This window comes from Felis catus, chromosome A3 (genome assembly GCF_018350175.1).
Source record: "Felis catus isolate Fca126 chromosome A3, F.catus_Fca126_mat1.0, whole genome shotgun sequence".
NCBI classification, from domain to species: domain Eukaryota; kingdom Metazoa; phylum Chordata; class Mammalia; order Carnivora; family Felidae; genus Felis; species Felis catus.
The window spans coordinates 100,366,900-100,379,806 of NC_058370.1; the positions used below are offsets into that span (position 1 = coordinate 100,366,900).

A 12,907-nucleotide genomic window follows, 5' to 3' on the forward strand; every position below is an offset into this window, starting at 1 on the left:
CTCACGGCTCATGAGTTCAAGTCCGTGTCCAGCTCTGTGCTGACAGCTCAGAGCCTGGAGCCTGTTTCGGATTCTGTGTCTTCCTCTCTCTATGCCCCTCCCCTGCTTGTGCTCAGTCTCTCAAAAATAAATAAAACATTAAGAAAAAACAAATCTAGATTCTTAACTATTTCTTCTATCTTGGCTCTTACAAAAGTCTGATTCATTCCCACAAACACTTTACACCCCCTGTCCTCTCCTCCAGAGCCCCTGTCTATCCTACAAATTCTCCAAACAGAGCTGCTAATAACATCCATTGAGCCTTTACCCCAAGCCCGACACTAAATGCTTTACCCTAAGTTCTAAGTGCTTTACACCTGTGAACTCATTTTGTCTTTATGTAAGCCTATAAGGTACATACTATTATTTCCTCCATCTATAGATGAGGAAACAGAGGCACAGGACAGTTAGGAAACTTGCCTGAGATCACAGCTACTGGGGACAAAGGCATTATGTGAACATATCACTTTTAGACTCAAAATATCTGAAATGGATCTTGTTATACTCCCTCACTAACCAGAGATTTTTTTTCTCCAACTACTCCGCTTCTGACAGCAGTTCTGCTAACACCTGAGACCCCAGACTAGAAATCCTGGCATCCCTTACCATTAACTGTCAAGCTGTCAGGAAGTCCCCCAATTTACTTTCTCAATATATCTCCCGGATTTGATTCTTCAGTCTCCATTTCCACTTTTTCTGCCTCACACCAGGCCCGCACACTGCGTGCACGGACTACAAACTCGACACCCAGTCCCCAGCCCTCGCCTGCCCTGCCTTTGGTCAAATCCACACGCTCCTGCTGAACAAATCTGATGAAGGCCCAGCATGCATCGTGCTCCTGGTTCTACACATCCTTCAGATGGGGAGAATTTATCAAAATGTATCAAGAGCCTTAAAAATATTCGAGTATCTTTAAGCCAACAATTCTGAGAATTCTTGGAAAGGAAATAATCAGAGATAAAGACATAAGTATGAGAATGTGCAAGGCATTTTCACAATAACAAAGAAACTGAAAAATTCTAAATGTCCACAATAGAACAGCTAAATAACTTCTGATACTCTCATTTAGAGGAACAGTAAGTACTTGGAAGAGTTAATTTTCTAAGAAATATTTAATGACCTCAGAAACTGTTCATAATATTAGATTAAAAAAGCAAAATACTTTATAAGGATATAAATGCACTCATTAGTACGTGTATAGAACAAAAGTGGAAAAAACACAGCAAATTAATAGTGGTTGGTTATTTGTGCTATGAGTGGTTATTTTCTTTCTTACATTTTCCTGTATTTTTTTTTTTTTTTTTAATCTTCAAGAATGAGCACATTTTACTTTTACGATCAGGAAAACAATTTTCAGCCGGCTAAACCAGAGAGAATCTAGGATGAGCGGAGTTCAGACTGTGTGCTCCCACGATCCCTCCAGCACTGCTCGTGGGGTGCACCTACACCGAGCCCTGCTCCCCGAAGCCAGGCATCTCACTAGCTCACCCCCCAACACCACGTCCACTTCCTGGCTCTGCCTCACCCAGGCTTCCTCCTGAATCTACGCAGTCTTCCAAACCTCACCTCCTCTGTAAAGGTTCTGCCATATTAGGGTCGATACGGCGCAGTTTGGGGGCATCCAATCATTTCAGGTTTGTGTTTCAACTCCTCAAGCAGTAAATCCCCTGCAGGCAGGGGCCTGCAGCACTTCCTGCACCCCTCACTGTCGCTGGCACTACACCAACAGCAGTGAACTGAACTTTAGAGGTGAACCCATGTACCTTATCACAACATCAAACTGGTTCAGGGCATGGCCCAGTGCTAGTCCGTGCAGTATCCCGCCGCTTCCGATAACCACACAACGCCTACAGCTCTTTGCTTTTAAGTGTTCAGGCATGTCGTGCTCAGGCAATATCTCCAAGAGGCTCTGGACTTGGCTGGAGAACCTCCGGAATCCAAAAGGAGGATCGTACTTGTACTCGGCTTCATTCACTTTGGGGGCCTCCTTCACGAAAGGCGGTAAGTCCATGCTGTACCTGTGCTCAAACAACTGCGCCATGGACTTCTTTGCAAACTTCGGTCGGCATTCCTTCTGCAAGACTTGCTGAGCATATTTCTGAGCTCTCTGGAATGAAATCACACCAGGCTGAGTTTAAAAAAAAAAACCTCTCAGGCATCAGAAATACCCTCTTACAGATGACACTGTGTCCTGGGATGTCTGATAAAGCTCCCCGTAGATTACTGTCTTTCAGCACAAAACATCTCCCTTTTAGAGTTAATTTGTGGTCAGAAACTTAAAGAAAAAAACCTGAGAGAATCACATAACAAGGAGATAAACTCAACAATATCTACTTCATTATACAAGGAAAGCATGTCCTCATACCCCCACCTCCTACCCCTAGCCTGCCCTTGTTCCTAAAATAAATGTGGGGTGAAATACATACTCTGAAGTATTTCATGTTTTATAAAAGCCCGACACAGGCTACAACATGGATGAACCTTGAGAACACTATACAAAGTGAAATAAGCCAGTCACAAAAGGATAAATACTGTTCGATTCCACTTCCATAAGATCTCTATAGTACTAAAATTCATAGAAACAGGAAGTAGAACGCTGGTTATTGGAGGCTGAGAGAGGGGCGGGTGGGAAGCTACTGTTTAATGGGCACAGAGTTTAGGTTTTGCAAGATGTAAAAGTTCTAGAAATCTGTTTCATAGCAGTGTGAATATACTTAACAGCACCATATTGCACATTTAAAAATGGCTGAGATGGTAAATTTTATGTGATTTTTACCACATTTTAAAAAAATCTCATATTTTAGGTTCCTGTCTAGTGAGATGAGAAACAGGCTTATTTACCTACCAGTTGGGGCAATGAGCTTCATACAGTCTGAAATGCAAGTTATTCTACATGTAAGCAGGGAATAATGTCACGTCAACATAGACGTAGCTGGCCTTGGTTTTGTATACAATTTTCCTTGCACATTAATGCTTTGCCTCAATAAGGAACGACTGTTGGGGCACCTGGGTGGCTCAGTTGGTTGAGCGTCTGACTTCGGCTCAGGTCATGATCTCGCGGTTTGTGAGTTAGAGCCTGGCGTCGGGCTCTGTGCTGACAGGTCAGAGCCTGGAGCCTGCTTCGGATTCTGTGTCCCCCTCTCTGTCTGCCCCTCCCCTACTCATGCTCTGTCTCTGTCTCAGAAATAAACATTAAATTTTTTTTTTTAAATAATGAACGACTGTTGAATGCCAAATACTCTAGCCCAGATGAATGCAGCAACCCACGGAAGGACATGGGACAAAGGGCCATTCGTCCCAGTCTTTCCTCTTGGCTCAGTCTGGCCAAATTCTGCCTCCAAACTGTTTGGCAGGAAGTTCTCCCTCATTGCTGTACTTTTTGTCCTTATCTCCACATTCAGCAGCCTTGGCTCTGCCTTACCCCTCCTCCCACCAAGCTATCTTCTCACTCACACGCACATACAAACACATATGTGCATGCATGTATGGTGTCCTAGATTTGCTGGGATATTTATTTTTAGGACTGAACATGTCTTTTGAACTGCGTCCATACTATTATGAGGATCATTATTGTTGTATATAATTTTATTTTATTTTTTAAACTTTTTAATGTTTATTTATTTTTGAGAGAGCGAGCGAGTGAGAGAGAGCATGAAAGGAGGAGGGGCAGAATCTGAAGCAGGCTCCAGGCTCTGAGCTGTCAGCACAGAGCCCAACGTGGGGCTCGAACTCAGAGAGTACAAGATCATGACCTGAGCCGAAGTCAGAGACCCAACTGACTGAGCCACCCAGGCGCCCCTGTTGTATATAATTTTAAATGTTTGCCTCAACTATGTTCTTCCTCAGAGGCTTGTTATTTTTATTGTCTAATTTTTGTATAATAATTTTTTGTAGAAAAACTTCTATCTTACTATAGCAAAAGCCCCCCCCCCTTTAAATTACAGCTTCAAAAAGTTATTAGCATCTGGGAAGAGTACACTGTCTACATCTTGAGATGCGGCCCTGTTTCTAAAAAGGTGAAGTGACATTCTCTGAGCACAGATGTTGCTGCATACATTATGCCAGCCACTGCCTCGGCCTGTCGCTAGATCTCTGACACCTCACACAATGGCCGTCAGTACCTTCACTGTGTGGGCTCAAGGAGGCATGGCCAGTAAGAGGGCTGGGCTGGTGTGCTAACCTGGTCCGATTACTTCCCCAATTCCTAAAACCACAGCCTCTGTCCGCAAAGAGCAGCACATAAACACCACCACTGAGAACAAGGGTTTAAAGACGAATTGGCATCTTCGTGAGGAATCGGCAGGAAAGCCAGGCAAGGACCAGTCGTGACCCCGAGTAGCACCGGAAGGAAGGCCTGCCAAGCCCACGTCACTCTGCACCCAGCAGGGACTTAACACCCCACCAGCGGGGGCAGGGCAAACAGACAAGCCACACAGACCACACACATCTGACTCTAGACCCCAGGCCTGAGGGTTGTGAACAGCAAGTTTTAGAGGACAAAAGGCCAAACTGACATGTCAAGCATCTGGTTTTGCAGATCTCCTAGGATAGAAATGGACCTCTGAGAAGTGCCCGAAAAAACCCCGAGCAGACTAGTGATGGGCTCATGACTGGAAAGAGAAGTAGGTGATCAAGCCAGAAACCTGGGCTCGGCTCTCCTGAGCTGCCAAATTTTCTCTTTAAAAGTTTCATTTGGAAGGAGTGAAACTTCGTTCCATTTCCGTTCTGGCAAAGAGCTCCACTTGAGGCTTCAGACTTAATTGTCTAGACCGGGGGCAGAGGACAAGGCCTAGTCATCACCTTGTGACGGGGACTGCGCCTGCCCTCACTCACGGCGGGTGCGATTACATCCGCCCCGGGCGCGCACATGCTCTGAACGCCACCGGCAATGTCTGCGGCGATAGCAGTTCCTCTGTTCCTTTCGTTTCACCTCATTTAGAGGTGTGGACAGGCCCCGAGAAAGCCCCTGGGACCATTTCTTCTAACCAGAAGCTGTTCCAGCCTCTCCCCCACCTCCTCCACAGCTCGAATGAGAAAAGCCCGGGGAGGAGAACCTCGCCTCCCAGAGCCGTGATGAAAGAAGGGGCTGTGACCCTCCCCTGCCCTGCTGCAGAAAGCTCCAGAGCTGGAAGCCAGAGCAGGCAAGGACAGACGGACGCAGAGGGGTCTGGCTGGCATTCACCCACTGGGAAGGACACTGGGAGGACCACTGGGAAGCAGAGAACTGGCGACTGTCGAAAAGATACAGAAACTCCCGCTTCTCTCAAATCAAGGCGTGGAAATGAGGGCTTCGGTGTTTTAACCGTCTTCCAGGCTGAGCTTGCCGGCTGCCCACAGCTAAGAATAAACAGACATCTGGTAGTTCCGACTGTCAGGGAGGTGGCGACTTGCCATGGAAAACCACAATGTGAAAATTCACTGAAGGGTATTTAAAAAATCAAAGTGATTTTCCTCGGCAGTCTCTGCTTTCATTTCTACTGCAGACTTTTTAGGATAATGGTCCTCCAAATAGAAGTAAATGGCATAATTCTTAGTAAAAGGCAATGTTCTCTTTTAGTCCTTTACGTCGAGGACAGGGCACGGCACTGAGGTTGGAGGAGGGTTTTGGGGCTAGAGCTCACCAAACCTGGGTAGGAGCCCAATGCAGCCACAGACCACGTGAGCTGAGGGCATGGGCTACCTTATGACGCTTTCAATGCCAGATGTGTACCAGGCTGGTGCTGGCCTCTTCCTCCCAGGGGCTGCTCTGACGCCCACAGCATTACGCACTCTGCCCGAAACATGTGACAACAGCCGCAGGAGAACCGTGAGCAAAGCTACTGCCGCATGTAACTCACATTGAAGTCAACCATCTGTAACTCCCACCCAGCTAAAAAAGTAGGGCAAAATCTGAATAACCGAGTCACAGAAAGAGTACCACAGTAAAAACTCAGACAGTCAGTGGCAGCCTGGGACTGGTGGCTGAGGGTGGGGACAGACTACAACAGGTGAGGTAACTTACCCGTTGGGTGATGGACGGAATGTTCTAAAATTGGACTGGAGTGATGGTGGTGCAACTGTGTAAGTGCACAGACACTACAAAACTGCATGCTTGAAAGGAGTAAATTTTATGGTGTGTGTATTTTGGCACAGTAAACCATTAAGAAAAACCAATCAGAAGATCTGGATGCTGGACCCGGTTCTAGATCTGTCAACCAGCAGTGTAACCTTGACTAAAGATCTAACCCTCGGTCAAGGCTTCAGTTTCCTCATCTCTGATATCCGAGGATGATCTGGGGCGAGGAGGCAGAGCTAAGAGGGGAAAAGAATCAGTCTAGAGGTGCAGACACCTGGACGAATACCTCGGCCCAGGTTATACTGCTTACCTTAGCTATGTGAGCGCAGGTCTGCAGAGTCAGAGAGAAGCATATTTGGCCATAATTAACTACACAGCACAAAATGCAGTCCTCAGGGTGATATGTGGTTTTTAGCTGAGAAGAGAGAGGGCCAAGTTCAAACTGCTGCTACCATGCAGCCCAAACCTGATTGTGACCTGACATGAATGTGCCCTTGTCTCTCAAACATTTTTAAGTGCGATTTCACATCTGAAATGCACTTTCAAAGTGTCCGGGTCCCCACAGAGAACACTGTGAGTCTTTTTAAAGAAACAGTATGTTAAGGGGCGTCCTTAAATAGAAAGGACAAAAGCCACGGGCACACTTCTGCAGCTGTGTTAACACAGGCCAGCCCAGCACAACTAGGCAATGCTCAGAGTCCAACAGGGTCAGCAGGGTCCCACTAACGTTGCTAGCTGCTGAATATCATCAACAGAGCTAACAGGGCCTCACGGCTTTGAGACCACCTTCTGCTAACATACATCTACAACAATTCAAATTTGCCCCAGTGCTCTTGGTGGTAAGGACCAATGTCCAGCAACAGTCTGGAGACAGGGTTCTCTTTGCAGAGAGCTCATACTGCACACCGCCTCACAGCCATTGAGAACACCAGGACCACACCGGCCAGCTTCCCTGGCCATTTCCTGCATCCCGGGGACTTGAGAAAGGATTTCTGGTTTTGCCTTAATGAAATGTGACCAGATATCAAATTGGGGACCTGCTCAGTGTAGCATTCATTCAAGGGCTTCCCCTCTTTGGTCCCGGCTCATTTTCAGTCTTCTCTCCTGCTATTCCCCACCCAAATCCTCACTGATCGCCAACTCTTGCTGTCTGTCTAATGTGGCAAGTTTTCAGAGGCACATGCAGAGGACAAGCTGTCAGGACCACTGTGAAAAGTGGGGCATTCTGACAGCGTCGACAATGTTAAAAAGCTATTAAAAAGTCTCAAGTAATGAAATAAAAAATATCTCTAATTCCACCATGGTTGTAGCAAGCTTTCACTTTCTACTTTATTAATTTCTGAATTGACCGAGATTTTCACAAACATGTTTGACTTATAAAACCATCAGCTGATTCCCCCCTCTTTCTCCACAAACTGCAAGGGACTTTCTACTTTATTCATCTCTGTATTATTTGAATTTTTGGTGTTATTTTTATCATTGGAAAAAATAATGATCTTTTAGAATCTTTTAGAACTGGTTCGATGTGGTGGTCACTGTGGACTGCTACTGGGTCTCCATTTCCTGTTCCTTCTTCTTAGGGAGCCGTAATTCTGTTCAGGCAGTTATCACCCCTTCTCTAGGCAGGCAGTGGGGCTTGGGAAGCTGACCTTGCCCATTAGATACTCCCATCCCCTTTGCCAGGGATTGGTCGGGAATCCTCATTGGAGCCAATCAGGGCAGGGCACTGGCAGCCCTGAGAGGCTGTTATTGGTCCTGCAGTGAACTTAGATTTTAAAACTTGGCCCCATCAGCCTAAATGGAGAACTCATATTCCATGGTTTAGAGGGAAGGGGATGGCAAGATGGTTTTTGTTTGTTTGTTTGTTTTCTGTCTACTGTCTACTGGTGGATATGAGGAGGTATCTCACCTATTCCTTAAAGGGACATTAAACTTAATGGACGTTACTGAAAAATACTCGAAGAGTTGCCTGTTACTTAACTGTGGATGTTCTATACAATCTGGAGTTTAGAGATGAGACACCACACCATGGTTCAGTAATATCTCCCCTCTCCCTGGACTTTAATATACCTAAGTATATATTCATTAATAGAAAATGTTAGCACACAATCCCCATTTCCCAAGGGCTTGCTTAAAGGACAAGTGGAAAGACAGTTAAAATACTACAGCGTAAATGTTAGGATTAAGGTATGAAGAGGCTTCTAGAAGACAGAGAGAAGGAAGATCAGAGAAGGCATCTGAGAAACCTAACTCCTGAGCTGAGATTTGATGTAAAAGATGAGTAGCAGAGGGGCAAAGGGAGGGAGGGGCTCCAGCCAGAGAAGTTAGAAAGATTGTAGCAAACACAGGGAAAAATCGTTTCAACAAATGGTGCCGGGGAAAACTGGATATCCGCATGCAAAAGAAAAAGGTTGGCCCCCAGCCTCACATCATATACAAAAACTAACTCAAAACAGATTAAAGACCTACATTTAAGAGCTAAAACTATAAAACTCTTAGAAGAAAACACAGGATTAGGCAGTGATTTCAGAGGTCTGGCATCAAAAGCACAAAGAACAAAAGAAAAAATAGATTAACTGGACGTAATCAAAATTAGAAACTTTTCGTGCTGAAAATGACACCGTGAAGAAAGTGGGAAGACAATCCACAAGACGGGAGAAAATACTTGTAAACCATGTATCTGATAAGGGACTGGTCTCCAGAATATATAGAAAACTCTTACAACTCAATAATAGAAAGACAAATAACCCAATGAAAAATTGGGCAAAGGATTTGAACAGATATTTCTCCTTAGAAGATATATAAATGGCCAATGAACATGCAAGGAGATGTTCGTCATTAGTTACCAGGGAAGTGCACAACAAAACCAAAATGAGGAAGAAAGCAAGCAGCTCAGCCAAGGAGTAGTGAAAACATTTAAGATTTAGGCCCCGGTTCAGGCAGTGCTGGAACATGGGGTGGCTGAAGGAGGCTGAAGGGATTGGCAGGAACCAAGCCACCAAGAGCCCTAAAGGCCAGACTAAGGAGTCTGGACATTCTAAAGGTAATGGGAACAAATCACAGTTTGCAACAGGGAAGCAATATATCAGATTCAATTTTCAGAAATACTACTCCAGCCACAGTGGGGCATGCCTGACTATAGAGAGGCAGGTAAAGAGGGGCACCTGGAAGGCCCTGGCTGTGCTTAAAGCGTTTTAGAGATTTGCCACAAAGGCACCCATTTATCCCAACTGTAGATGCCTCCGACCATCAAACGCTTCTCCTCTCAGCCTGGCCGCCATCCCCTGATCTGCACCCCTGCCATTAAGGCCACCTGGGCAGAGCAGACCCTTCCATAGGCCAGGCCTCTGGCTTGCTGACAGTAGCTGCCACATGCCCTCCACCAGTCCTTCTCTCCTTCGGGCCGCACAAATGTTCCCATTGCTTCAAAGGTTCCTCAGGGACATGGTCTCGAGTCTCTTCTCCGGTCATCCTCCGGAGTCACTAGGACTCCTTGGGGAACTTTACAGAGTAATAGCCGTAATGATCAGAGCACTTGTCTGAGCTCTGCAGGGACAAGCAGAGCATCCCTGGTCTATTAATGGAGCTAAGGACAAGCTGTACGCAGCCACGGCACAGGCCAACACAGATGGCGCTGGCCAGGCACGAAAACTGCCAAGTTAATTTTACCCCAGGTATACTAAAGCACATCTTTCCCACCCTGTACTTGTGAAATGGTGTGCTGGACCCTTGTATGCGAGAGCTCCCATCTCTCCTCAATTAAACGAGACTCGAGAGTGATTATCTTCGCGGTTGGTCAGACGGCTAACGGCATGATTGATGAAACGGACAGGAGAAAGAGAATGTGGATAAGCATGGCAAAGAAGCAAAGGGAAGGGCGCACAGATACCGGGGCGACCGCAAGGCCAGCCGGACGGGGAGGCGGAAAGCCTGAGCAGAGGCGCTAGACACATCCTGCTCCACCACGGCAGACGTGCTGATGCTGGAAAAATCAGCAGAGTCAGCGAACCTCTGGGGACAGATACAGCACAAAAAGGCAGGCTCTGTGAGACACAGTGGTTCTGCATCGGCCAAGCTGTGCCGTTTATTTTTTTATTTAATTATTTTAGAGTATTTCATAAAAATAATATTTTATAATGAAGTGTAACTATTAAGTATTAATTTTCATTTCCTTGTTTATACCCACCTGTCCCACATAGTGTGTGAGGCACTTCGAAGGACATACAGATTGAGGTAAAAACATGTGAACAAATACCCTGACCAGAAAAGGAGTTCTGCGTATATTATCTTATTCAACCTCGAGGACTACCCTATTATACAGATATTGTTGTCTACACTTCACAGCTGAGAAAACTGGGACTCAAAACAATTAAGTAACTTGCCCAAGGTCTCATTTTTGACTAAGTGGCATTTAGACTTGAATCTAGGTCAGAAATGTAAGCTCCCTCCTACTCTCTGCATCACCCTCCCTATAACTTCTGGCTCCTTTCTGGGGACATCCCCTACCCAGGTAGACAGCAGTCACGTGGAGCCAGGACCACACGGCCGAGTCCAAGCCCCAACTCCACCACTTACTAGGGAAGGTAACCTTAAACTGGTTACTTACTCTCCGCGCCCCTCCTCTCAGCTGTGAGACGGAGGTAATGACAGTTCCTACTATGAGGGTAAAATGCGTTTATATTGCTGAAGCACTTGGAGAATAGTTACACAGCATACACTAAACCAGACTAACTAAACTGGTTAACTAAACTACGTGTAAACTTGGGCAAGCAGCTTCACCTCCCAGCCATCATCTGTAAGAGGGAGAGAACACTGGGGTAGCTCCCAGACGTGATGGAAATTAACTAATATATGTAAAGCACCTACACATGTTGGTTATCATTACTGCCATGCTACCTTACTTAAAATCATCTCTTCTTTCGTCCAGGACGTGACATTACTGGATCATTTAACTACTCAACTAAGCAGTGAAATTAGCATTTAATAGGTCAATTGATTTAGAAAAATGAATATAAATTGAAGGGAACAATCTTGAAATACAGTGTGAAATCATTAAAATGAAAAATACAACACAGCAATGACAGGTGACACCCAAAGAACTTCCCCCTGTTCTAAGAACATGTACACTGGCAACATCACAGCAAAGTAACTCCACGACAGGTGCCCTGGGGTGTGTCAAATGCAACCCACCTCCTGCCACGACTTCAGTAAACGGAGGAACAATACTGTGGGGTAGGTGTGGGGGTAGGTGGGGGAGTAGGTGGGTGGGTTGGGTTTTTTTTTTTTTTTTTTGGTGGTGGTGGGGTGGGGGAGAGGGTCATCCCTGATTTTGGAGTGCTAAGATGAAGTATTTTCCCTCCATTTATAACTTTCATGACCACTTATTTATAACCCTTTAGAGATGACATTTCTGTTTAAGTACAAGCCTGGAACTTTTTTAATTTAAATCACACCAATGGAATATCTAACCTTTACACGGTCCGGGTCTACGTAATGCCTTCTTTTCATGTCACATTCTTCGGTAGTATAATTTAACTTGAGGATATAAAGGATCCACACGCCAAACACAAGCAATATACACCTGGAAAAAAATCAATTAGGCATCATGACATGGTTATGTGATAATCAAGAGAAATCATGAGAAGTAAGTGAAAACCTACCCCACATTGAGTCTGTCTGCCATGCAGCATGAAAGTAGTCTTTAAGGTGACCTTAGTGGTCAACTTAGGGCACCATTTCTTATTTTCCCAACAAGATAGTCATTTATGACTCTCTGTTATAAGTGAAAGTAGAGAAAACTTGTTTCTGCAAAGATGTCATAATAAAATATGAATCACGATGCAGACCACTGGTCTTAAAAAAACAAGTAACATCTTCTGAGCTATAGAATCTCAGCTTCAATTTTTTGCCATTTTAAAATACTGTCAGTCTTCCAAATGCTGTATGATTCCACTTATATAAAGTACATAGAGTAGTCAAAAATCACAGAGAATGAAAGAGTGGTGGCTGCCGGGTCAGGGGGAAGGGAGGAAGGGGGGGGCAGTTAGTGTTTAATGGGTAGAGAGTGTCAGTTTTACAAGATGCAAAGGGTTCTGCAGGTGGATGGTGTGATGGCTGCACAACAGTGTGAAGGTATTTACCATCACTGAACTGTATACTTAGAAATGGTTATGACAGTAAATTCTATGTTATGTGTATTTTACCACAATAAAAAATGGGCAGAAAATATTGGGAGCCCTTAAAAGAATAAGAAAGCAAAATGAACAATCTCATCATTATTGCTCCAAAGATTCTACCCCCAGAGATAAGCTGACTGAGGGGAGACAGAACCACCAGCTACCCTTAAGACCATCTACAAAAAACTGCTTTTAAAGATCTGATAAACTCACATTATTGTATAGTTTAAAATACACACATGCACATACGTACACACACAGGATTAGGATAAAAGATTTAAGGCTAGTCCTGGTTCTAGAGACCTCTTTTTTTTTTAAGTTTATTTTCTGAGAGAGAGAGAGAGAGAGAGAGAGAGAGAGAGAGAGAGAGGCTGAGAGAGAGAGGGAAGGGCTGAGGGGAGGAGGGGCTGAAACAGAGGAGGGGTGGGAGAGAAGGAGAGAGAGAGAATGAATCTCAAGCAGGCTCTGCACTAACAGTGGGGCTGGATCTCACAAACTGTGAGATCATGACCTGAGCTGAAATCAAGAGTCAGACGGTTAACTAAGCCACACAGGCACCCCCAAAACCTCATTTTTAATAAGCTCCCCAAGTGATACTGATAAACAGTAAAAAAAAAAAAGTTTAAACCAAAGTTTA

The 12,907-nt window shown here is 45.0% G+C and overlaps 1 protein-coding gene across 6 annotated transcripts in view; it reads right to left on the minus strand.

Annotated features, from left to right (window-relative positions):
• Nucleotides 1-12,907, minus strand: part of ST3GAL5 (ST3 beta-galactoside alpha-2,3-sialyltransferase 5) — a 49,930-nt gene that overhangs the window by 9,839 nt on the left and 27,184 nt on the right. For 4 of the 6 annotated variants that reach the window (XM_023251839.2, XM_023251836.2, XM_019827531.3 and 1 more), the window contains exons 3-5: nt 11,564-11,675; nt 6,405-6,509; nt 1,803-2,146 (exon numbers count right to left, since the gene is read on the minus strand). In XM_023251839.2, the coding sequence (XP_023107607.2) occupies nt 1,803-2,146; nt 6,405-6,509; nt 11,564-11,675 (561 nt within the window). The remainder of the gene's footprint in view (nt 1-1,802; nt 2,147-6,404; nt 6,510-11,563; nt 11,676-12,907) is intronic. The other 2 variants (XM_045054518.1, XM_023251838.2) reach the window with 1 other exon arrangement.